The following is a 26,105-nucleotide window of genomic DNA, read 5'->3' on the forward strand; positions in this document are numbered from 1 at the left end:
CGAGCCGTCTTTAGCGAACGGTAAAATGCATTGGCTTGCATGAGCTGTCGGCTTTCAGCCGGGAGTTTAGGGACCGTCTGCAAAGTGCAAAACTGAAAATTCTACCACAATGGTAGAATATCAATAGCGTCGCCATTATTGACTCTAGAGCAGCGGTCCCCAACCACCGGGCCGCGGACCGGTACCGGGCCGCGGCCCGGTGGTATATATATATATATATATATAATATATATATATATTTTTTTTTTTAATTCATGCAAAATGCATGCACACTTAATAAACTCAATTTACTTCGCAATACTGTCACTCTTTTACATGCCATAAGTCTATATGCAGTTGTTAGATTGCATACAACATAACCCAACCACCCCCCCCCCCTCCCGAAACTTTTTGGAGAATCATACCGGTCCTTGATGCTGAAAAGGTTGTGGACCACTGCTCTAGAGCACCAAAACTCGTTCCATAGAGGTATGGCCTCTTTATGGTCCTACTCCATCCTTTAGTTTTGAAAAATATATCTCTTCTTATTTTTGAACATTTTTTATTTTGCAACAATTTCAATAGCGTCGTCATTATTGACTAGAGCCCCGAAACTCGTTCCATAGAGGCATGGCTTGTTTATGGTCCTACTACAACCTTCAGTTTTGAAAAATATATCTCATCTAATTTTTTATGATTTTTATATGAAGGAACAATTTCAGTAGTGTCGCCATTATTAACTCTAGAGCCCAAAAACTTGTACAATAGAGGCATGCCTCTTTATGGTCCTACTACAACCTTTGTGATGGGGAGAGGGGAGGGAGTGGAAAGATGCATTGGTTGGAGGCACAGACCTTTTCGATTGTTGTAGTATTTGTGTTATTTGATGTTTGTTGAATAAATGTAAATAATTGTTTTCAAGATTATACTTGCATCATGTTCAATCTCTCCATATTTCGCCTGCTTATTACTGTGCACAAATGTACTGTACACCCTACTGGTGCCGGCAGATAATAGAAACCGCCCTGCAGGGTGCGCTTTGCAAGCACTCAAAAAAAATTGCGAGTGGAAAAAGAAACATTTCACCTCCGCTGCTGCAACTCCATAGGGGAAACACTGAGCCTACTTAGTTGTCCATCCCCGTCGAACACATTGCGAACTTGACCCAGGTATCCAGTAAGTAAAGTAAATCTGTCTCATCGGATTTTGAAAATAAAAAGCCATTGAATTTTAAGCACTGATTATTTATGCATTGAAATAACATCTGGATTTTTAGCCTCTGAATTTAACTCTTCACATTTTCAACAAATCATTTTCACCTTTATTTTTCAATGTTAAAAAATCAAATATTCAACGTTGTAGGCTCTATAGGATCGAAATTCAGAGGCAAAACTCCAAATAGGTTATTTCAATGCATAAATATTCAGTGCTTAAAATTCAATGGCTTCTTATTTTAAAAATCCGACAGAATTACTTTCATAGCAGCGAACTCTAGTGGCCAACTGACACAAACAGGACTACAACTCAATCACATCGAAAACTTAAAGATTTTTCTTTTATGGTATTTCTGATCCGTATAATATTATTAATAATAATATGAAATTTTTAGAAAAAGTATGAAAATCTTGACTTGACTGTGATTCAATCCAATAATTATTAATGTTACCGTGCCATTTACAGCGAGGTCGGATTTACATAGGTCTGATTTATATATCAATCACGGAAGTCAGGCTGACTTTGATCCAACAGGAGGATTTCCTGACACAAACTGACACATACTGATATGTGTGTTAGTTTTTATATCTATTCATGCCGGGCGTGAGTGTGGAGAAGCGTAACAACACGGATCGCTTGTTTCCGTCTGAAAGTGCCGAGACACCCGGAAGGGTGGTACCTGTCCTGTGTGTTAGTTCTGCAAACAACGCGATCCCCACAATGTGTTTCATTCCCATGAGTCGCCGCTTCATGGTGCATTTCATGCATTTTCCAACAGTGTGAAATTTCTGGTATTATTTCCCAAGTCTTGGGGGTTTATTCGGAGGTCTTTTGACGACTGAGACCCACACACATGCATGTCAGCAACACGTAATCGCCGATGGTCTCCAGCTGCTGTGAAGAAGTTTCGGATCGAGTAGCCCGCTGAACTCGGAGCGCGAGGACCTCCCTGGTGTTGTTGTGAAGATAAGGCAAGTTGACATGTTAATATGACGGCATGAATGATTACAATATTCAAAGTTATGACTAATGCTTTTTTTGGTTTGCTAAGAGGTAACCTTAACAACTAAGTGCCCAATGGCGGACAATTATTTTATGATCTCGCAATCAGAAAGGCTACATGCTCTCCAAAGATTACCCGACGAGATCACCACTAGCTGGTGGCTGGTCAAACCCGACGTTTTGCGTCTTACACAGTTATACCGACTGAAGCTAGAGACCCAAGTGGTGGTAGTCCGTTGCGGAGTAGACCCTCGTGAACGGGAGTTAAGACCCCTTGTTTCTATATAGTGACTTACTTGCGTCCACTCACACATTGCGGTGAATGCGTTGACATAAGGAGTGCGTAAACATTCCGACTGCTTGTCGGCACATTTCATCTTCCAAACAAACAGAAACGAATGTTTTATTTCACAAAAAGGTGGGACACGCACGCACACACACACACACACACACACACACACACACACACACACACACACACACACACACACACACACACACACACACACACACACACACACACACACACACACACACACACACACCTAATGCATTATGTGTTTTAATTACGTTTACCATCTACTCTGCAGTTTAAACCTCAGATTTAACGTAATGAAAAAATTGTCACCAGTCATTCGACACATTGCTCCCCTGTCTCCACTATTCATTTAAAGCGATCATAACCCAAACATTAGCTTGTTACCTTCAGAAATACTGCCATTCTAACATCGATATCCTATCCTTTGTAAAAAAAGCAGATGAACGAAATGGCTTAAGACTGAGGCCTCTTTTATCGGATTCCAACACAGACAGAACGATGAGGAATGGCATGGCTTCATCACAGCTGTGTACGGTTTGCTGTGTCTCCTTCACAGGAGACACCCGGGAAAAGGGGCACCAGTCCTTCGACATCGCTCTCCACACTGGCAACCATCCAGCTCTAGCATACCTGTCAGCTCTACTGGCCCCCCCCCCTTCCGAGCCTGGCAGCTGCCATCCCCCCAGTCCTCCACCATGAGCATCCAGCCGCGGCGGATCCGGCTGAAGCCCTGGCTGTTGGCCCAGGTGAACGGAGGGCGCTACCCGGGCCTGAACTGGCTCAACCAGGAGCGGCTGTTCCAGATACCCTGGAGACATGCCACACGCCACCTGCCCATGTCGGAGGAGGAGAACACCATCTTCAAGGTGTGTGTGTGTGTGTGTGTGTGTGTGTGTGTGTGTGTGTGTGTGTGTGTGTGTGTGTGTGTGTGTGCGCTTTAAAATGCGTAGCCAGCCAATATAGCTGATGAGCCACAGAAGCTGATCTGATTTCAAGATCGGCAGACACTGATAAAAAATGTATTCAATATTAGTGTGAGGTTTGACCTTAAGCACTTCCCCTTCATTTTTGTCTTTTTATTTTGACACCTTTTTCGGTCAGTCTTGAGCTTTCACACTTAGTCAGTGTGCACCATAGACGAGCCATACCCGCTCTAATCATCGGTTTATACAACAACACATGCAAGTGTTGGTCTACCGTCCGGATACATGGCGCAATTTTATTTTTTCCTGCATTGAGCAATGTTTGGATTGTAACCGTTTGACCTGCAACAGAATACAAAAGTAAGCCTAGCCATGCCACTTCCTTTCCAGACTTTTTGTGCCTGAGGCGCCCCAACGGTTTCATTTCACTTTCTCAAACACAATTTTTTTGAAATCACATGGAACCATTTCCTTGTTGGCAGCTTAGTTCCTCATTTGTTCTTCTAAAGAATAGACCGGGAAGAAAAATGTAGGGAGTATTAATGTGACGAATTTACCTTAAGGTGCTGATTCAAAGAGATTACATGGGTACATCATTCATTCATTTTGTACCGATGTTCATCAGACATTCCACATATCATTCGTTTACGGTGTCATTTGGTTAAATCCATTCTCCATCTTGTCTATGATAATCTTGCCCTTGTGAATGTTTGTTGGTATGTTTGCCTTTGATAACTGAACGTGTTTTCTCTGCGGTCCCAAGGCCTGGGCCTTGGAGACAGGCAAATACCAGGAGGGAGTGGATGAGCCCGACCCGGCCAAGTGGAAGGCTAACCTGCGCTGCGCCCTCAACAAGAGCCGCGAGTTCAAACTAATGTACGACGGGACCAAGGAGAACCCTGTGAAGCCCTACAAAATCTACGAGGTGTGCGACCAGCCCGGGAACGGAGGTTAGTATGCCAGCTACCCTCTTGAGTCTGTTCACAAACACTCTGAGGACGTTTGGGACTGAGGTGTCAAACTTAAAGGGCAGGAAAAATGCCATGTTACTTTTAAATGTTTGCATCGAATGATCGTCCTTTATCCTCTAAGGTTAAAAAGAAAACTCATTTACTGAATTAGAACTAACGTTTTTTTTAATTGTCGAAAAATGTATCAAGTAAAAAAAAAAAAATCGAAGGGACCTTTTAAGTTCCTTAAAGGTCCCATGGCATGCTACTTTATGGATGCTTTTACATAGGTGATATTGGGCCCCTAATGCAGTATTTGAAGACGTTCAACAAATTAAGCCTTGGTGCACAAATACAGCCACTACGAGCCAGTCCCACAATGAGTTTTCCACAAATGTGCCGTTTTTTTAGAGGCGGGTCAAGGTTGAGGGTGGGGGTGCGGCCCTGAGCAGCTTGCTGCCACGGTACCATGTGCTCGTGTTTACAGTGGATGTATCGCAATGGCAAGGCGCACACAGCTTTTGGCCGTGTTCTGTAAATATTCTGGAACACTCTGGAGCTCTATATCTAAATAATATCATATTATACATAGATATCTATATCATGTAATATATATTATCACTGCCTAAGCTGTGTGCCCCTCCAGACGATATTATGAATCTCAAACGACTGTGTGGGGTTCTCCGACGTCTCTGGTTCTTCCACTTCCACATCAATCTGAAGTAGACGTGAACCACGACATGGAAGAGAAAGGGACTGTTGCCCGTGATAGACTCCCGCCGGAGCCCTGCTTCCCGTTGCCCAAGCACGTCCGCCTCGGCAGCGGGCGGGGGGCAGCGCCGAGTTCCACTGCCCTGAGGCGGTGGTGCCTCGGCAACGGGCAGCGAAGCTACGATGGAAGGCAATCGCGGGTAACAATCCCTGTCTCCTTCATTTTTGCGGTTCACGTACTTCAGGGAGTCAAAGTCAAAGTTCCTTTCCCCCCAATTCCTTCTCAACCATGGCTGAGATAACCCCCACTACGAGTCACTTTATGGAAATACCAGAGACGTCAGAGAACCCGACATGTTATGCGGCATAACACCAAGAGCAGAACGGTTATCCAAACAACAACCAATTGTACAACACTTGCGTTACAATGTGTGTGCACACACACACACAAGCACACGCGCACGCAAATCAGAGAAAGGGTAAGTATCATGAAAATTCCAAATCGGCGCATCTCAGCTTTTCTTTTTTAAAAGGCAGAGCAGTATACCTAGTACTCATTTTACACCTAATGCCATTTCTAGGTACTGGGGGACCACAGGCAGGCCAGGGGAAGTCATATTAATGTTCCCTCATAAAGTAAAATCCTATAATATCAAAATACACCCATAATTATTTATTTTCTATTTGTTAAAATCTAGTCAACGAATAGTTGTTCAAATGACTTATTTATTTAGATGGCAGCAACCTCAAAAGTCATCAATATGTATTTGATCTACTATAGTGAATCCTCAGAGAATGGTTGTTCTCGAAGCCTGACGTGGTTCCTTGCATTCTCTTTCAGATGCTGTGGATGAAGACGACGAGGAGGTAAGGAGGGAGAAATGTGCAAACAATTCTAAATATATTTAGAATGACAGATGATAATCATTGCAAATTCCTGTACATTACCCTAGATGCCGAATCTTGACGATCTCACTATCGGTAAGTAAAGTTTCTTTACGGATATGTACTTTCATGAAAGAATAGCTGGGCATAGAAAACCTACAATGATTCTGACACTCTGGAAAAAAAAAAAAAAAAGATATTCCTATTATATCAACATATATATATTTATGACCAAATAAATGCCCAAATATCCGTTGGCAAGTTAAGGGAAGGGTAAACTTGGGTGAATCTATGTTTTCCTAAAATGCAAACGTTCAACCACCTTCGCCCATCTGTCTCAAAGTGTGCGTCCCTACTCCGTCCCCTAGACCCCAGGCCCAGCGACGTGTCCGCCTTCCTCAACTACCACAGGGGTGAGGTGGAGATGGTCAACTTCACCCCTGCTCTCGGCGGCCCCTTCGGTTCCCCCCGGGTCATCCCCATGCCTCAGGTGGACGTCGTGCACGCCGTGCACGCCGGGCCCCTCGGGGGCCTGCCCAACGGGCTGGGGGGGCTGGTGGCCCCCGTGCACGTGGAGATGCCCCCGATGCCGCCCCCTGCTGTGGCCGCCGCGGCTCCCCTCCCAGGGCCCCTGGGGATCGACGCCGGGGCCGTACCCATGGACACTTGCTCCATGCCGGGCATGCAGACACAGAGAGAGGCCCAGGCTCAAGCCCAAGCCCAGGCCCAAGCCCAGGCCCAGGCCCAGGCCCAAGCCCAGGCCCAGGCCCAAGCCCAGGCCCAGGCCCAAGCCCAGGCCCAGGCCCAGGCCCAAGCCCAAGAACAGGCCCAGCACTGCAAGTTTGACTTGCTGAGCAGCCTCCCATGTGAGTACTAACTTCTCTCTCCTTCCAAGGAGAAACGCTAATCGCCGTCGTGAGTCATGCCCTCTCTTCCTTTGTACTTAACACCATAGACTTAGTGTGTGTGTGTGTGTGTGTCCGGCAGGGATTAAGTGGGATTGGTCCCTAGTCTGTAAACGCCTCGCTCCCGTCTATCCGTTTGTCGCGCCCTGTTGCTGGCACACTCCCGCGTACTGCCTTGAGGTGTGGCGGACGGAGGGACTGGTTCCCTGGTTGCCGGCGGTGGAAAGTGTGTCTTGTTTTTTCCACGGTGTGCTCAAGAACGTCTTGCTCGGCGCTACACAAGCCATTCCCAAGAGACTTCTCCTTGGATAATGTATATAATGGGACTAAAATGGGATTTTAAAAGGTGATTCGCTTTTATTCGTGCAACATTGATACCCAGGGTTAGGTTGGCATCAGTTATGTAAAACCATGATATTATTCTTATTTAGACATGTAGAACAGGATTTTATCCAAAGTGACTCAGTGAATGCTGACTCAGTGAATAGGTAATTAGAGAGTATTCAGGGATATGCTGTTTTGCTCAAGGGCTTTGAGTGTTGAAATCCATAACGGCAAACCTATCCTGTAGTGCTGTAATATACATAATATGCATTCATAACACCTATTTATTATTTTGGTGTGTGCTAAGTGAAGTTGCTTGCACATGTCCTGCTGGAGGATTGGGGCTTTATGTTTCCATCAATAATATCAGCAGTTCAGCAGATGCGTGGTTGTACAGATTTGGGAGTGGTGCTCAAGAAATGACCTGTTGAGCAGCAACGTTGATTCATCGTTTTGGGGCTCAAGTCCCCGTCACCCACCCTCCCTTCCCTCTGACTGGTGCCACACACTAAACCTCTGACACCTTCTACACACTCTGCAACCTCATTTAACAGTCAAACTCCTTGCCAACTGACTTTTGAAGTTGACTTCCTTGTACTGCTAATGTGGAATGTTGATTGTGTGTTTTTGCTCTGATGCCCACTTGAACCTTGTCCTTGAGAAGGAGAAAGGCACTTTTTAACTTCCATTTATTCGTGTCAAAGCCAATGAGAGGTCTGTTCCTTTATTTTATTCTCATATTTCTTGATGTATCCGTGACCCTCTTTCCCCCCCCCAGTGACCGACCTGGACCTGAAGTTCGAGTACCGCGGACGAACCGCCCGCTCCCAGACGGTCAGCAACCCCCAAGGCTGCCGGCTGTACTACGGCCACCTGGAGCCCACGCCGGGCCAGGTGGACCTGTTCGGCCCCGTCTCCCTGCAGCAGGTGCTGTTCCCCGGCACGGCCGACCTGCAGAACCAGAAGCAGAGGTTCTACACGGAGGCCCTGCTGGACGTCATGGACCGCGGGCTGATCCTGGAGATCTGGGAGCAGGACATCTACGCCGTGCGCCTCTGCCAGTGCAAGGTGTACTGGTCGGGGCCCGGTGTGTCGGAGCACGGGCCGCCCAACCCCATGGAGCGGGAGAAGAAGATCAAGGTGTTCAGCCTCAACCAGTTCTTGGAAGGTAACGGGACGCGAGAGATGAGAGTGGACGACGACGTGTCTCCGGCTATGGGCTGTGACGGCGCACGCCATCCGCTGACGGATTTAAATTGAGACGCGCGCTGCAAAACGGAAGAATTCAAATTGCTTTTTCAGTTTTGCCTTCCAGAGTTGTTCCGTCTTGTAAAGCGACCGACTATGCGCTATATAAATGTCATGGATTATTAGTAGCTACCCCATCATTGTTTATCTGCTGGGCCTGCAGTGTCACTAGGAGCGATATCGAATGCATAAGACTATGCCTGCCATGCTCAACGTGTGATGCTAGATAAGCACAATACCATAAACCTATAAACAGGTAAGAGTCTTGCGTTTCTGTGCACGAATAGGGCTGATCATGTTCCACAAGGGGGATTCCCCGAACCCTCCCCCTTTCGAGGTCTACTTCTGCTTTGGTGAAGACTGGCCGGATAGGAAACCGAAGGAGAAGAAGCTCATTATTGTTCAGGTCAGCACTTTGAGAAGCGTTGACACGTATAGTGAGCGTTGAAGATATAACTGGCCATAGGACTCATTTCACATATGGGCAGTGTGCTTTGTAATGTCTGATTTAAAAAGTTTATTCTACACACCTATAAATGATTATAGGTTGAGTAGAATAAACTGGCAACAAACGGGTAGCTAGCGGTCTGCTTGACTACAGCAGGGCTGTAGTCAAACCAAAGGTGAGATATCATTTTCATACATAAATGGTAACTCTTGCTAAACGGACCAATCCCCTTCCCCCATTCTCGTCAGGTGGTCCCCGTGGTGGCCAGGATCCTGACGGAGATGTTCTCCGGGGAGCTCAGCTGGTCCACGGACAGCATCCGCTTGCAGATCTCCAATCCTGACGTCAAGGACCAGACGGTGGAGCAGTTCAAAGAGCTCCAGCGACTCCTCCAGAGCCAGCATGCTCAGGGCCCTTGGGGGCCGCATGTCCCTTGAGGAAAAAAGTAATGACAGACCAGCAACCGTCCAAAAAAAGAACTACACTTCTTTGGAACTCTACAAGAGGAACTTAAAGTGTGCGTCGTCTGCTGGCCCCCAGAGACTATATTTGCGTGTTGGTCACATTGACCACGTCCTCAGTCTTTTTATAAAGGCCTTGATCCGACACGTCTAACTCCTACAATATATTGTGCAGCGTCGAGTTGTTTCAATGGCCTACATGCAAAGTCTGACGGTTCAATGCCAGCACATTTTTTGGTGTAAAGTATTTAAAAAATTGCCGTCACAGTATTGTACCATATGGGGTTAGCGGATGCCTCTGTTTGTGTGTAGTTGCCATAAAAATTATTCGACTTGAAAAACTTCAGTCATTCTGTGGAAATAAAACTGGCTTTAGTATGAACGATTCATTCAGTAAAAACTGTACTAAATGCGTTAAATAAAAATGCAGGTTTTCCTTTATACATTAAGCAGTTCATGTCCTGCTCTGTTGACCTATTAACATGGCCATGAACACAAGCACATTCCAGAGCGGTGATGTAACGGTGGCTGCTGCTGCTGCAAGTGGATACAAGGCTTTTTGTTGAGCTCCTCAGCCTAATCTAGTCACCAGCTACGAGGATCGGATGACAGCAATTAACCACCAGGACGTGTCACGTCTGCCCCCGTTGTTTGGCAAACAGGAACCGGTTTTTCCAGACCATGCGGCTAACGGCACCAGCGGTTAAAAATAACAAGATATCCGATTAGCCTGTAGCAGGATGACATCCCCCAGTGATTTAATCAAAGTTTGGATATGATGTGTGCAGCAGGAAAACGCCATGGGTGAAATTATGCAAACAGCTCTGGACTAGCTCACATAAAAAAGTAGCAATCTGTAAACGCTCAAAAAAATAAGGCATCAATGTTTTTATGTACATGTATCGGACATTAAGCCTTTTATTGTCTTAGAGTGCAAGTGTCAAGTTACCAAGTTGTCATAAGTGGTATTAACAAAACTAGTTAGGGGAAATGATGCCATGTTATGCTGGTGGGACTGGTGTTAAAGTTTGTACAGGACAGAGGTGGAGGTCTCGATAGAACCAACTTGGACATGGACTATACAGAATTCAGATTCGCAATAACGGTGACAATCAGATTTTCTCCTCCATCCTTTTTAATTGTTTACAACAAGGCTACATCATTCGATGTTGTGGTGTCCGTTCCTCCCATGGTTTGGACGATACCAACTGGAAGAACAGGTACACTCGCACGCACACTGTCAAACGCACACTCAAACACACACTCAATCACTCTCACACACAATCACTCTCACACACACATGACAAGAAAAAGAGGTTTTTTCTTTTGCCGACCGAGTTCAAACCATATTTGTCTCAGCGTTTGATCCCCTGGCAAGGGATAACTAAAATTCCAGCCAACCATGTTAAAAAAAAAAAAAAAAAAAGTCAAAGGTGACGCCAAATTTTCAGCATTTCCCCCCCGGATTCTACCATCTAAATGCCGCCACAGGCACCGGCCACCATTCGTTGAAGAGCAAGCGTGGGATTGCGGTTGCACTCTTCCGATATGGCACACACACGCGCTCGCGCACACACAACGACCACATTAAATGTTCTAAAGACATGTTCCATGAAAATAAAGCTCTCTTTTTCTTAAAAACTCAAAAAACGTCTTTTTGATGCATTTCCATGTTTTGAAACCAGGCACATCCTTTGTTGTTGTTGTGGGTTGAGGTTGGGCTCTCTTTATCGGCATCTCCATCTCCTCGGCACGCGTCCGCTCTCCTTCCGCTTAAAGTTGAACTCTTCTGGGACAAGTCTTAATGGGGACCCCCCCCCAGCAGATGGCTGCTAATCTCCTTTTGCTGCCTTGCCCGTGGGTTGGTGGGCTCCTCCTCTCTGGGCCCCGCTCCATCCGGCCGTCCGTCCGCGCTGCCTACTGGGTGTTGCCAGGGCGACGGTGAGGCGTCGTAGCACCTGAATGGGCCGCGAGGGGGGAGGTGTCTGGGTGGTTGGGTGGATTGGTTGGTTGGTTGGGTGATGACTGAGTGAGTAAGTGAAGGGGGGAGGGAGGGAGGGAGGGCGGGGCGGGTGTGGGGTGGGGGGGTGGGGTTATAGAGAGCGGGGGAAGGCCCGTCTCCTTGGGCTCCACGCAAACTTTATATAGAGATATATATATATGTGTATATATATTTTCTTTTTGACCCTGTCGCTCAAATCACGCGGGTAGATGAGTTTGCGTTCTTGCGATTTCCCCCCTGCCCCTGATTTGCAAAGTCCAGCCAACCTTCCAGTCGGAGTTCCCTTTAGGTTCTCGTCTGCTGTCCTCAGTGTTCGTTTTAAAATTTTTGCCGTCACCTCTGAATGTCGTCCAAACAAAAGATTTTAACCTGAAGAGAAGGCAAAACACAAACATAGATTTTCGTTCAAGTTTACGGCTGCGTGTTGCGAGTAGAACTTGTAACTCAAGAGGAGTTTTGTTTCTGGGGGCGTGTGTTTCTATGGTGGGTTCCGATTGGTTACCTGGTGGTGTCCTGGCGGCGCTAGTGTCGGGAGGCGTGGCTATCGGAACAGTCTGGTGAACTCTCGGATGGCCCAGCACACCTGCTTGCACTCCTCCGCACTGCAGTGAGGGGCGAACCACAAGTTGGGGTAAAGACATGCCGGCGAAGGACAAACAACTACAAAGACCAAATTCAAGTCTTTTTCTTCCAACACATACTGTAAATGTTGTAGTTGGTCCTGATCCAGAGTATCAATATGATTTTGTTTACACCCAAAGTAATCAGTGCGTGTCAGACAATCAGGCTCAACCAGAGCGATATGATGTGACTGATGATCAGAGGAGAAGGTAGGAAGGTAGGGAGGGACGGAGGGAGGGAGGGAGGGAGGGAGGGAGGGAACAGATGGGAATGACGGGTGCAGGCACGCAGCGCCATGCGGTGAGGAGCGAGCCTCGACAAGCAGGCAGACTACAAAAGGAATCTGCACGCTCTTCCGCCTTACCTGGTGACCTGCTTGTGGAAGTCTGTGAGCTGTTTGTGTGTGACGGTCACGGCCCCGCCCGTCGTCTCCTTGGGAAGGCCCTTCAGTGCCACCTCCAGCCAGCGGCAGAACGTCTGAGGGGGGCGGATAGACGAGTGTTAGTGACAGATAGGTACCCGCCATGTGGTAACTGGTCCGGGGACTAGCGCACAACACAACACATTAAACATGAGTATGTTCTTTGTAAACAATCCCAACACATTGCACCTCAGCACACTAAAAGGCAACCGACGGCATTTTGTGGTTGAAGATGTGGTTGAAACCTCTGCTCGCATTGTCACTAAAAGCCACTGAGCACAGCTATCGAATAATATTTGAACGCCCTATGTATCTCCATGGGGTTCTCAGAAATATGTGACCACCCGATCCGTTACAAGTACTTGTTCTTCCCCTGGATGCGTTCGGGGGGGGGACCACTGTCTGAGAACTCACCGGCCGGTTGAACACCATGATCTCCCACAGCACCTCGGCCACGTCCGGCAGCGTGTACGCCGGCAGGCAGAAGCAGCACGTGTGCATGAGCTGGGTGACTAGCTGCTGGCCGTGCTGCTCCATGGCCTGGCCGATCAGCTGCTTCCGCAACTCAAAGTCCTCCTCGTGCTGCAGAGAGAGGGAGAGAAACAGCGACCCCCGTTGGAGGTGTGAGAGAACTGCGCACAGCGGAGGCACCGACACAGTAAGGTGATACGCAGTTGGCTCATGTTGTGGTTACAGAAGTTGGAAGGCCAACCGTCTGTTTGAATTTAGTAAACCTAATGGAGGAAAGCCTACTCCCGCTCCCAGAATGCACTATGGGAGGTTAGGCTTTGTTCCTCATGACAATGGACTGGAGTCATGTCTACAATGCTTTGGCCGATTTCAAATCCTCTTTCTGGCCAGTATCGAGTTAATAAAAAGGTAAAAGTTCTAATACCGGACAAACACATGACCAGGCATCGCCCCCCCCCCCCCCCCCCCCACTGTGGCATAGATTCATATTCTCCTCACAGAACACTTTCAATTGATTGTTTTTCTGTTATAAACATGGAAGTAAGAATTTAAGCCTTCCCCAAATGTTACATTACATTCCTCCTGCCATCTAGTGTTTAATGTTACCAAACTGATCCGGCAAAGGACGGGAATGAGCGTAGGGGGGAGAGAGAAGGGAGGAGGGTGAGGAAGAGGGGACAGGAGCAGCCCCACCCAAAGACCCTAGTGTCCCTCCCAGGTGGCCCTGGGGGGTTAAGAGGGGACCACTCACGTCGTTGCTGACCCCCGTGTGGATAAGGTCGCGGACAAACTTCATCACGCTGCAGTTGGCGTCCCGGTGGTCCAGCGTGGTGGCGGCGATGGCGCACTGGATGATGTGGACGATGATGCCGCTGCTTAGCAGGGTGACGGGGCTGCGCTGCACGAACCTGGGGGGCGCAGGCCGTCAATACTGTGATGCATTGTTCCATCCTCATTCATACTTATGCAATTGTTTATTTTTTTTTATCATAGTGTTGGGTTTCTTGTGTACCGATAACCACCAGTCTGCGTTCTTTCAAGATCTTGTACTTGTTAAACAAGAGTTTTTTTTCTTGCCATTAGGGGGGGGTCTAGGGTAAGGGGGGGGTCCTGTATATATGGCCTGTAAAGCCCTTTGAGACTGCATCTGTGAATACGGCTATCCAGTCGAATGCCTTTTGCAGCCTCCATTCTGATAAGATTCCCATCGTCTTGACGACACAATGTCAAGGCTTGCGGTATTTGCAAACGCTCTACAGTAAAAGGCCAAAAAAAACAGCCTTCCTTGCAACAATTGATTCACCCCCAACCAGAGAACCATCACAGACTACACACCTGGTGGCCAGCCTGAAGAGGTCGTCCACCGTGTCGGGGTGGTTCCTCAGGCCCAGAGGCTGCTCCAGGAGCTGGAAGGTGGGCATGCACAGAGCCTGGGGGGGGGGGGGGGGGGGGGGGAGAGAGAGAGAGAGAGAGTCAACAGGGGAACACACTAGAGGGGGGGGGGGGGCGGTGGTGCATTTTAAGATCCATGCTGTGATGTCGACCATTGAACCCTAATTGGTCATCTACTGAGCAGCCTTTAAACGATCTTGTGTGACACAGGGGTCATATTGTAAAGAGTAGGGCATTTTAATTCGGAAGAAGTTCACAGAAAAAGGCGTTGGCTAGTCGCTGGCTAACTATCCATGGAGCGCCTAATGTTGAGGCTCATCTAGAGAGCAGGCGCGTCAGTTTGCCTACCTGCAGCATGTCCATCAGGCCCTGTCTGCAGCCGTCCTCCATGCCATACTCGTCTACTAGGATGCTCCCGAGGTACAGAAAGCAGGAGTGGGGGTACACCTGGTACACGCTCACCATCTGGGGGCAGAACGAAGGGGCACAAGGAAAAAACGGGTCAACGACTGTTACTGAAGAACCATAACGTAATAAATAGGTCAAATTTGCCATTGCTAAGGATTCACTTAGGATTTTTATCTAAAGAGACGGACTAAGTGCAGACGCATCCTTCAACATTAGGTACAGGGTTAGGCGTCTTTCTCAAGGATGCCTTCAGGTTGAATAGAGGACTGAACCCAGGACTTGAACCTACTCCACTCTGAGTTCAGCTACCCCCAGTCTCCCAAAGAAAACAATCCAGCCAAATCAGCACAAATTCAAACCACTTTCGGTCAAAACGTATGCAACGTGATTCTCAATCCACGCCAAGCCAACCGGCATGAAGGGGAAGGAGGGGAAAGAAGAGGAGGGGATAGAGGAGGAGAGAGCGGAGGAGGAAGAAGCGGGGGATCGGCGTGCTACAGGAGGAGATGGGGGAGTTGAGGAAGGAGGGGGAGGAGTCAAAGCAGGAAGGAGACAGCATGGGACGACGACGACGACGACGACGAGGGGATGGGAGGAGGGGACATTAGGGGACGGGGTTGGGGGGGGAGCTCCACCCACCTGTGTGACCAGGGGCTGCAGTAGCGAGGCCGAGCCCTTGCCCACGCAGCGCACGGCGAAGCGGAGGCAGCGGCAGCAGCGCTCCACGATGCGGTTGTCTGCCTGGTGCGTGTTCAGCGTCTCCGACAGCACGGGCCAGATCTGACGGGTAACGTAGGGGGAAGGAACGAGGACGTCAGGGTCATTCTGTTAGTCGTACACTTAATGAGGCTCAACATTGAAACACTGTTCACAGGGTTAAGAATTAAGAGGAATAAACTCCACAGACTTTGAGGAGATATTCAAAACTGGAAAGAAGCCACTTACCTCTTGAATAACTTTCTGACAAGGATGTGTTTGTCCATTTTCTACAATTGGGTTTGTGTGTCTGGGAAAGAAACCACAAGTCAATGAGAGGACAGATATGACTAATGAAGCTGCCAGTATCAGCTATATTAAAACCTTAAGAGGCATTTATTAACAATAATAAAAAATAACAATAATAATCCTTACCGGAAAATGACGGCTAATCTGTCCAGCCAGACAGTGGGGTCGGCCGTTTTCCCATTGGTGGGATTCTGAGCAAGAAGCTATATATAAACAGAGACCCATACAAGGAAAGACACATCAGTTTTTGCATACATACAATCTCTCTCCGACGAGCAAACGTTCTCTTTTACACCCTGGTCACCCAACCCCAAATAAAGATCACGCTGGTAATCCTGCACCGCGGGGCGGGGGGGGGGAGAGAGAGAGGCCACACCCACCTTTTTGAGGGCCATGACCTGCACTGCACACAGGTCACTCAGGCACTCGGCGATCTTCTCCAGGGGCAGGCGAGCCAGGACCAGCGCCGTGCCTGCAGGGAGAGGAAGCACGGACCATGAGCAATCACAGTCAAGGGGAGCGGGGAATACAAACCTGGACTTCAAGACGGATCACCCGAGTCTAATGGTTAAGAAATGAATCCTGTTAAGGAAGGATTACTATTTATATTTTAACGAATGGCACCAATAATGACTACTATTACTAAGGGAACCGGCCACATATATTTGACCCCCCCCTGCACTCCATTAATTAGCAGGGAAGACCTCTTGGGCAGTAACGCAGAGTGAGATTCCAGGGATTGTAAGGAGTGCCATAACTGACAAGCATAGTAGCAATGCAAGCAAACATTTTAAAATCAGTTAGGGGATGGTATCGTCTATTGGGACTGGGACTGGGGGGGTCTGGCCAGTAGCCAGGGAAAGGTGTCGTCTATGGGGACAGGTCGTTGCCCAGTCAGCCAGCTGGTAGCCGTCAGACGCGTGTCCAGGCATCCATATTATTATTACTACGACATTCAGTGCGCACGGGACGGCTGGTGTGCCCCTACCTTTGAGCAGGCCGACGGCGGCCTCCGTGGAGAGGGCAAAGGAGTCCAGGGCGCGGGCGATGTCCAGCAGGCCCTGGAAGTGCTGGGCCATGTGGTCGCGGCACACCGAGCAGATGTTGTGGATGGCCTTGGCGGCCACCGACGCCAGGGGCTTCTCCCGAAGGCCCTTCATCAGGTAGTTCAGCACAGGGTCTGGGGAGGGGGAGGGGGGGGGGGGAGGTCACATCGAACAGACAGGGGAGACAGGTGATGAAAAGAGGAATAGTACAGTAATACTACCATGTGTGACTAGTGGGAATTAATTTGAAAAGAATGGATCGTGCTGATTATCACTTAGAGAACTTGAATCAAAGATGATGTGCTTTGTCACCCAAACGTTGTGTCAAAGTGTTTACTTGCGTTCCGCTAAAAACCAGAAAACCAGCCAACTTGCTGACCAAACAAAATCTTACCAAGGACAGCACCTAGGACCATCACCAAAACACACCAAACACTGCATCAGTACCAGCAGATGGGACATTATACGTAAAACAAGTGAGCTTCTCTAAACATGAGCAACATTGGAAATCCTTAAAAGAGGGGGAGCGGGGGCCATGGTGTTCACCTAGGAAGCGCGGGTGTCTGTCCACCACCTCGCTCATCTCGCCCACTAGCTCGATGCTGGTGTAGCGCACGGCGATGTGCACCGTCTCCGGCAGCTGCACCACCTGCTCCAGCACCTCCGTCAGGGTGGGGCTGTTCTGACTGGGGGAGGGGAGGGGTGGTGTTAATAAACAGGTGGATCGCCGTTTGACAAAAAGGACGAGACCAGCCAGACAGGACAATGAAGCCAGCCTTGCAATATAGCAGGCAAATTCCCAACCATGCTTGAACAATTATTGAAACATGATTGATCAAATAGGGATATCCAAAGACCTTGGTATGATGTAGTCAGACTTTGGTAAGATGTCAGACTTTGGTATGATGTAATCAGCACAGAAATATTTAATATATTGCAAATAGACTTGACCAATGAATACAATTGAATGAATACCATTTAATGAATTAAATATAAATACACCCAAAGATGATAAATGAATTAAAATACATAAATTATTTATTAATAAAAAAAAAGAAAAAAAAAAAAGAATTTTCTTACGGGTCTACGCTTTTCGCAATGGCGGCCATGATGAAGAGAACAGCCTCCGTCACTTCCCATGGAGGGTTCCCGTCCTTCAGAGTAGAGTATAGCTGGGAGGGGGAAGTATAGGCCGGGTGAGGGTTGTAGCATGCTAGTCCCTGAACATAGGCTCTCGGTATACAACCGTTGATTTTTTTTTATTTTTTTTTAATCGGGTCAGAGATAAGGCCTAAAAAAAAAAAAAAGTTTGGTTCCTGTTGGTTGTCAGTTGAGGTCATGGGTAGGTAGGGAATTTATTTTATTTTTTTATTTTATTTTTTCCAGCGGCAGCGAATGATAGGTAGGTTGTTTTTATTTAAAAACGAGAAAATTCGCTCATCCTTGTACAGAATGAAGAGGTGCTGTACCAAAACGTAATTATAGAGGTGCTGTACCAAAACGTAATTACATTAAAAAAAAAAAAAAATTTTTTTTTTTTTTTCATAAAACTCATAAAATAATTTGGGTCGCACATAAATTGACAGGGTCGGTCGGAAACCGGAACCAAACAAAAAATTTTTTTAGGCCCAAGGCTTTCTTGCTTCTGATTGGACCGCCCCGCCTGGGTGACACCAGGAACACGGACAGGCGGGGACCCTTGGAAAAGGCTGCTGCTGCGGCGACGCCTACCTGGGAGAAGCACTCCATGGAGCCGACGAGGAAGATGACGTCCTTCACCAGGTCGGACACCCTCATGCGGAACTCCCCGAAATCGTCCGTGTCTTCGGGGATTCCTTCCTACGTTGTCATAGAAAACACACATCAAAGAGTCAGCCGGCTGGCCTTTAAGCTTCTTGCCTTCGTTGTGGAAGGAGACGGTCGTCAGATTGGGGTGGGGGGTGTCTCCTTACGTGGTCGGAGTCCAGCTGGCAGTGGCGGGCGAGGCTGTGCAGCAGTCTCTGGATGTAGGGGCGGAAGATGGCGTGCAGGGCCGGCTCGTTGGTCTTGTAGAGGTGCTCGCCCAGCCGGTACCAGAAGTTGAAGGAGATCTCCACCACCTACCGGGCAACAACAAACATGTCAACACCTTGGTGTCGTGATACTGCACCGCTTGTACTGGTGTAGATGGCAAGGGAATCGGTGGCTATGATGGGATTTCTTTTAATTGTTTTCATAGGAGGACTCCAGGTCCAAAGCGAAGACCTGCCAACGGCGGACAGAGTTCACCATTTGGCAGGTTATAAAATGTCAGGGTTACATTTCAAAAGAATTACTTGGCAGGTAGATTCCACCAATCATTGTTAAAGATAATTTTGGACCCAGAGTGCAGGCAGGGTTAACAGTGCAGGACAATATTTCTGTGCCCTCCATAGGCCTCCACAGCAATGCAGTACCATGCAACATAATAAAGATGCAGGGATTTAATTATTAAGATCTTCAAGTCATGTAGCGGACGTTTTTCCACCAAAGCTACTTGGTGCATTCAGGACCGTGACATTTAGGAGCAGGTAGGGGATAGGGAACTGTGCCCATGTATGGCCTATACATGGGCACAGGGGTGAGAACGTGTGAGTGAGTGCGCCTCTGGGTGTACATGCTCGGGGGGATACCTACTTCGTACTGGGGGTGTCCAGCGCAGATGAGCAGCAGTTCCAGGGTGCGGAGGTCCCCCATACCCTGGCCCGGACTCCTCACCGTGGTCTCCAGGAAGGTCTCGCACAGCTCCGTGAAGATGCGACAGTAATTCAGCACTCTAGAGAGGGAAACAAAATAAAAGTTAAAGGATACGCTTAACAACTCAAGGCCAAATTGCATCCGTCGATGCTTCCATAAAACTACCGGAGTACATCTTAGGGTAAGCTTACCCAACGCTAGGTAACAAACAGGATGGTAACCATATGTGCTTAATACTTGTGTAATTAAATAAATGCTCTATTCCTATGATGTTGTTGGCATGGTGTATCCACCAAGAAGGCCAAATATGTGACATGTGTGGTTGCTCGTACGCATAAATAACACAAATCCCTCAGCATTAGTAAAATTCGTAAACAAGTCCACACAAGCCAGCCAGACAGCCCAGGACCCAAACAGGCTTCCTGTGCGCGCGCGGGTTCTCCTTACTTGTCGAGGTCTTCCCGGGCCACCGCCATGTGGTAGGCCGTCTCCAGCGTCAGCACGCCCTGGAACAGCTGCATGGCCAGCGCCACGTTGGTGTCCACGCTCTCGATGGCGTAGAGCGCCGAGCACACGCAGTCGGAGGCCGCCTCGTGCAGGTTGGTGGACGTCTCGTCCCTCTGCTGCAGGGCGCGGGGAGACACAAGAGGATCGACACGTTGGTTTACCTTGAATGACTGGGGTTGTCTTTATACCATTGAGCAACACATGTTTATGTTGAATTTCATCGGTTTGCATTCACAAAGTTTGCCATTGAATAAAGTGTTATTTGACGATAAATAACACGTTTTACATGGAATGACGCGTCTTTAAATAAAAAGTTTTTTACACCAACATGAATTTAAACTGAAAATGTTTTGTTGTTAACATTCCATATCTACTGCTTCTACCACAGTGAACAATGCGAGCCATGCTACAACTTGTAGGATCAGGGCTGGTGAACAGCCAAGTATTTACATCGCAGTTTAATTAAGGTTCATCACATATTTTCGGCCCACCATCCAAGAAAATGTTAGGAATGGTATATTTATGACGCATTTCATACAAGCAGCACAACTATACACGATAAATTACCACAGCAATGAAATGATTATAAAAATGATGATTACTCTTTTAATTCACTTACTCAACTAATGGATTAATTTGGTCGGCACTACTTGGAATGCAAAAAATGTATGGCAGGCGTGAAACATGGCAAACATATGAATGTGTTGTTCCTCGGTCCCGTCAGCAGGGGGCTGTACAGGGCCAAGAGGGGCGGCAGCAGCGCAGCAGGACTCACCAGCACTTGGAAGAGGACGATGAGGAGCTGGTTGCTGGCCATGAAGTTGCTGTCCAGAACCCCCAGGTTGAACCAGCTGCCGAGGCAGCGGAACACCTTGATCAGCATCTTCTCATCGTTGCCCGTCTTCTCCACACACGTCGTCTGGGAGAATGAAAACACAACTGAATCAACGCACGGGCAACGAGATTTGTGTCACTGGGAAGGAAATATAAGAGGGTATTCCAATTAAAAATCAGGCATGGCTGTTTCTTATTTAATTCTTTAATTCTGTTTTATCTGGCATGGCCTGCTAGGAAAGAGGAATAATGTGGATGGTAGTATTGAGGGTCAGGGGTGGTGCAGTTACTGCTGCTCAGATATACTGTCACAACACGGATCACAGTCCAGTCGTCCCAGGGAGCGCAAAACCAAGAGGAAACTGGGACAGAACGAACACACACACACACACACACACACACACACACACACACACAGACACACACACGGCTGGGGTGCTGCGAGTCATCAGAGACTGTGTGTGACACTATGAGATCATGACCCTCCCTCACTATGAGAGAGAACAAGACAGACAGTGAGGGAGAGAGAGAGATACTGAAAAAGTGAAAGCCCAAAACGGAGACAAAAAGTAAATCGCGTAGCATGGGAATCTCAGTAAGAGGGAGGGAGGAAGAGCGAGACAGACAAACCGACAACAGATTGATGCAATAAACAGACAGCGAATGAATAGAGTATAGGGGAAACTAAATAAGGAAGAGCGGTAAAGAGCGAAAGTGACAGACAGAGAGGTACAATCCAGGAAAGAGAAAATGTCCTAAGAGGGCACATCAATGTTGTAACAGAAAGAGGGCAAGATATACTTTAAACAAGAGAGACGGGGTGAAACGACATATTGTGAATGGGATAAGGTGGCATCTAAATAACAAAGCGAGAGAGAGAGAAAGGGTCAGAGTCCGAGAGAGAGGGGCGACCACACCCACCAGCAGGGTGACCACGGTGCTGGAGTAGTAGGCCAGGTCCTCGATGATCTCCGTGCGGCGGTTGGCCCCGATACGGAGCGAGCGACTGTGGACCTCCTCGGGCAGAACCGTCAGGATCTCGATCAGAAACGTCATGGAGCTGACGTCGTCGTTGTACCTGGAGTGACAGTGGGGTGTCAGTGCATCAAATATCGTCGATGCATGAGACACGGCACCGTCTGGCACTGAAGATACGAAGAGTAACAGCGCACACAGAGCCACGGGTACACTTGCACCCGATATCTGACACAAATGGAGAGCAGGGTATTGGTATCAGATATATTGGTCTATGCCTAGTACAAATCCTGGATCAAAAATTAGATGTTTGAAAGATGTTCTTCAACGCCACTATTGTGACATACAAGAGGAAGAGATTGTATTTAAATGGTTTCTATTAAAAGTCCCACAAGACAATGCATTACAGTAATGGATCGGGTTTAAAGAGGTGGACCATCCATTTGGTTACTGGTAATACAAGTGTACGCATCCTCCACATAGTGTTCTGAACTAACTCATTAGAAGTCCTTGACATGTTTTAGCATTGATGTCGTTTGAGCAGAAGTATTACTTTTCAATGAGTGTGTGGACACATCCTTTCCAAGAGGCCATCTGAAGTGCCAGATCTGCAATGGCCAGTGCCAACTGTTTGAGAGAGAAGGAGAAGAAAAAAGACAGGGCGTTGTATATCTAAACTTTTAACAAAAATAAAAGGAACAAAAAAGGCAAACTCTAACCTCAATTACCCGTTTTGAATGGTTGATCAATTGCCACTTGCACAAAAAAAAAATTGGGGGGGATTAGAGAACACCATGCAACAAAAGCAGTAGATTGCGTAGCTTTTTTCATGGTATTGGTGAGAAGAAAAAAGGACGCTAGGGCCCTAGTAAACTAATGAGGCATTCAAATGCATGGTGATACATTCCAGGACCAGACAGGGGGAAAAATCCAGAACTGAACACGCCATTACGGAAATCCTGTCAAACTGGTTACGTTGCGCAGTAGTCTCCTAAATGTTTGACACAACTCTAAGGCAACTCTAGCTCCATGGTTTTAAACACGGTTACACACAAGCAGGGGCAGAGTAGCATCTAGGTTTAGGTAAATAAAAGACAAACAAATAAATCAACCAACCAGACACAAACAAAACAACGGCCACACCCAGACAACCCACCACAACAAGCAGTGTGTGTGGGGGGGGGGGCGATGGGGGGGGAGCGAGGGAGGCGCGTTCACCTGAGTAACGATGATGGGCGAGAGATCTTTGAGGCTCTGAATGTGAGAGAGCAGGGAGTCGCGGAGGGCATTGTGCGTCTCCGCCGGGAGCTCGTAGAACGACGTCTGGATCTTCATCTTCATGGTCTGCGCGGCAAAGTAGCACGACTCCACGTCCTGTTTGAGCTGCAGGAGCTGGTCTGAGATTTCCCAGGCGTACATCTGAGGGGGCGCAGAGAAAGTGGGATCAATGGGAGAGCAGGTTTCAAGCATTTAGTAGAGTTGCACCAGCTACTGGCTACCGATTATGGACCACAGGTATTTGTATGAACAGCGGCGATAGGAAGACTAGCCATGTGGTCACATAGGATGATTTGTTTATGATTACGGCCATTCATTTCTACAAATAAAACGAAATTCTAATTCCTTACCAAACAAATATCCGCCAGGCATGTCGTAAGACTTGCTAGGGGACTTGTTTGCAATGCAAATATTCTATAGAAGAGTACAGGGAAGCTCCACGCCACAACTGTATTACAAACAGTGCACTCACTCCCAGCTAGAATATCATATTATTACTTAGCATCATGACTTTGATTGAAATTATTCTAATAAATTCTAGCTAAACCACACTCTAAAGAGCAGGAAGAATCTTCTGACCATATATTGTCATGTATCCTATCCTACAATTTTCAATTGTGAGTATGGAATGACAGCAACAACCAAATATTTGCTGAAGGAAAAATAAATAATGGCGACACCTTTAACGCTTAAAAAAACAAACAAGAACAGCAGCATTGCCGTTTGACAGCACGCATACATGCAACCACTCAGTGATTTTGCTACCTAAACTTAGCTCACAAGATTGCCTTAAAATAGACGCAAAAAGACACCACTCGTCCATGATTTCTTAGAGCTGACCTGGGCTTTAAGTTGCATAGCATAAGCAGAGTGACTTTCCTCTATTGATCATTCCCCACGGATAATTATGTCGGATATTTACTTATTAGAACTCAAATATATCGTGGACGGCAACTCCTTATATGGGACTGTGTGGATAGTTTGGCTGCCAGTGTAATGCAGTGTAGCTGCATTGCAGCTCGTCCACCCGGGGGTTAGAATGTGCTGAGCGAGTAGGAGCTCTGACCGTACTGACATACCGGGGTAAAACAACAAAGTTGCGAAGAGTGAAAATGCCAATGCGGAAATAAAACCCCTAGCGCATAAAACACACCGGGTCCCCTTAGGCAGGAGTGAGAGATAAGTTATTAGCTCCCGAAAGCCGAGGGGTGTAGCCAACGAATGGCTAATCTGCAACCAAGTTGTCCCCGTTCAGCGGCAACCCAAAGTGGACCAACAGATAATTCTACAATCCATGTCATCCACTCAAAAAACATTGAAGTAAAAAAAAAAAGCCCCCAAGCATGTAACTACGATGAGCTAATTTGGCTAGCCAGGCCTGTGGCTCAACTCCCCAGAGCATATGTACAATGCTAATTCTCCGTGCTAGGCACATGACTACAGTAAATGCTACAATATTGGGCGTTTCTACGGAGAAAACACTTTATCGTACACCAATATCTGCCGTGTAGGAGATAGCTTGTCAAACTTATAAGGTAGATCTCCACCGGCGGATAGAGCGAAATTAGCGCTACGCGTGCTGTAAACCTGGCCTCTGTTTTGATTCATTCATTCAGTGTATATGCTCTTATTAAGACAATATATGGCGTCGCAGGACTGCGGTCTACATGTATATCATTACCCAACATGAAAACCATCGTTTGCTCCAGTACCGCTCGATTCAGCAACGCAGTGTTAACATCTGATGATGGTTTACAGCAGTAAAGGCCCCAGTCGGATCCTCCCACCTCTCCCATTTTCTTACCGATCTTTGCAGCTCGCCGAGCCACACCGAGGCTCGCTCTTTACCGGCGGGGTCCGGGTCGTGGTAAAGAGCCTGCACCGCTTGGTAAACAAGCGGAATGGTGGGCTTGCCCCCTTCCATGTCGTGATGCTATCTCCCCGAATGTAATAGATAAAACAATAGAGCGAAGTGAGCAAACGACCGTATCGTTTAGTTTGTTTTGTAGGAGAGTTGTCTATTCAGCCCTTGTGCCGACCGCCATCTCGCACTGGTTTCCCGCGTGCAACCTGTAATCTCTTCCGTGTAGAAATTTGCCCAGGGCCGTAAAAAACAAGCAATAAATCGCCCCACAGTAAATAGGATTGGACATTTAGGAATAAAATATATAAAAACCCTTGAGGTATTCCCTTCTTTAAATTCCCGTAAATAACAAATATATTAGTCTTGAAAAATAATGTTGATGAATCTTTGCTATTAATTCCTGGCCTGCCGAGTTCCTACAGAGTCGCTCATACCAGCTTCCGCAGGAGACTCACTTGTTCAGAGTTCACCTATTAGCCTCCCTCCTTACCCCCCACCGCTTCGCCCCCCTGGCTATCCTAAAAACACCCCTGATATGCACTGATGATATGTTTGGACGTCCTGGCACTTCGAAAGTACAGCAGGCATCGTGTGTAGCATCTTCCCCTAGCTATCTTGGTTGTATACGGGGAATGGGTTAACCTAGCAATTGTGATTGCTTGGCACTTACATTATTATGAACATCTTTACTGTATAGACATCGACATATTGTTGTTTCTCTTTCCAAAATTACTTATATGAGACGTTTGGATAACAGCGGCTGCTAAATGCCCTGAATTGAAAGCTAAATGTTAATAAAATATTGGCATTATGTTCATTTTACCGCTAGATGGAGTTGAAGTAGCCCAAGCGAAAGAGTACGCTGTTTGAAAATGACCGTGTTTATCCCGGTTCGTTGACCCCCCCCCCACACACACACACACACACACACACACACACACACACACAGAAAACCCACTACCACTGTGTGTGTGTGTGTGTGTGTGTGTGTGTGTGTGTGTGTGTGTGTGTGTGTGTGTGTGTGTGTGTGTGTGTGTGTGTGTGTGTGTGTGTGTGTGTGTGTGTGTTTAATGTCTAGCTGAATGTGTGTGTAGGTTGTTTTAAGAGGGGTTTGATTCATTACTCTGACCCATAAGTAGATCGTCCATTCAAATTCTAGAATTGTTTCACATTTATTTTATTTTATTTTATTTTTA

General features: G+C 47.3%; 2 protein-coding genes across 6 annotated transcripts; one reads left to right on the forward strand and one right to left on the reverse strand.

The window, feature by feature from the left end:
• The first annotated feature begins 1,730 nt into the window (after positions 1-1,730).
• irf5 (interferon regulatory factor 5) lies at positions 1,731-9,819 on the forward strand. 2 transcript variants are annotated; one of them, XM_030341146.1, is made up of 9 exons: positions 1,742-2,165; positions 3,072-3,381; positions 4,202-4,388; positions 5,941-5,966; positions 6,053-6,080; positions 6,353-6,850; positions 7,992-8,381; positions 8,749-8,867; positions 9,158-9,819. In XM_030341146.1, exons 2-9 carry the CDS (start codon positions 3,211-3,213, stop codon positions 9,344-9,346), a joined length of 1,608 nt encoding a protein of 535 aa, XP_030197006.1. In that variant the 5' UTR covers positions 1,742-2,165; positions 3,072-3,210; the 3' UTR covers positions 9,347-9,819. The 2 variants fall into 2 exon arrangements, with proteins under 2 accessions (XP_030197007.1, XP_030197006.1); XM_030341147.1 differs by lacking the exon at positions 8,749-8,867 and having other exon boundaries at positions 1,731-2,165; positions 9,158-9,378.
• Positions 9,820-10,487: 668 nt separating this feature from the next.
• On the reverse strand, positions 10,488-25,341 carry tnpo3 (transportin 3). 4 transcript variants are annotated; one of them, XM_030341141.1, is made up of 24 exons: positions 24,850-25,341; positions 22,986-23,186; positions 22,321-22,394; positions 21,714-21,870; positions 20,734-20,877; positions 19,899-20,074; positions 19,392-19,530; positions 18,689-18,835; positions 18,468-18,575; positions 17,817-17,908; positions 17,283-17,422; positions 17,131-17,142; positions 16,679-16,870; positions 16,071-16,162; positions 15,817-15,893; positions 15,631-15,691; positions 15,325-15,465; positions 14,626-14,742; positions 14,221-14,315; positions 13,637-13,793; positions 12,829-12,996; positions 12,358-12,470; positions 11,875-11,977; positions 10,488-11,741 (listed from the first exon to the last, which is right to left on the reverse strand). In XM_030341141.1, the coding sequence occupies exons 1-23, from the start codon at positions 24,967-24,969 to the stop codon at positions 11,914-11,916; spliced, it is 2,787 nt and encodes a 928-aa protein (XP_030197001.1). In that variant the 5' UTR covers positions 24,970-25,341; the 3' UTR covers positions 10,488-11,741; positions 11,875-11,913. The 4 variants fall into 4 exon arrangements, with proteins under 4 accessions (XP_030197001.1, XP_030197002.1, XP_030197003.1 ...); XM_030341142.1 differs by having other exon boundaries at positions 11,875-11,974; positions 24,850-25,338; XM_030341143.1 differs by lacking the exon at positions 17,131-17,142 and having other exon boundaries at positions 24,850-25,340.
• Positions 25,342-26,105: the final 764 nt, after the last annotated feature.

This window comes from Gadus morhua, chromosome 19 (genome assembly GCF_902167405.1).
Source record: "Gadus morhua chromosome 19, gadMor3.0, whole genome shotgun sequence".
NCBI lineage: Eukaryota > Metazoa > Chordata > Actinopteri > Gadiformes > Gadidae > Gadus > Gadus morhua.

What these genes read in the sequence shown, in the direction of transcription:
- irf5 (XM_030341146.1), top strand. Translation starts at nt 3,211, where the DNA reads ATGAGCATCCAGCCGCGGCGGATCCGGCTGAAGCCCTGGCTGTTGGCC. An exon ending in CCTCAACCAGTTCTTGGAAG is followed by an intron (nt 8,382 to 8,748) that starts GTAACGGGACGC and finishes GTGCACGAATAG; the next exon opens with GGCTGATCATGTTCCACAAG. An exon ending in AGAAGCTCATTATTGTTCAG is followed by an intron (nt 8,868 to 9,157) that starts GTCAGCACTTTG and finishes CATTCTCGTCAG; the next exon opens with GTGGTCCCCGTGGTGGCCAG.
- tnpo3 (XM_030341141.1), bottom strand. Translation starts at nt 24,969, where the DNA reads ATGGAAGGGGGCAAGCCCACCATTCCGCTTGTTTACCAAGCGGTGCAG. An exon ending in ATTGCGAAAAGCGTAGACCC is followed by an intron (nt 17,423 to 17,816) that starts GTAAGAAAATTC and finishes CCCCTCCCCCAG; the next exon opens with TCAGAACAGCCCCACCCTGA. An exon ending in TGCAGCCCCTGGTCACACAG is followed by an intron (nt 14,743 to 15,324) that starts GTGGGTGGAGCT and finishes TTCTGCCCCCAG; the next exon opens with ATGGTGAGCGTGTACCAGGT.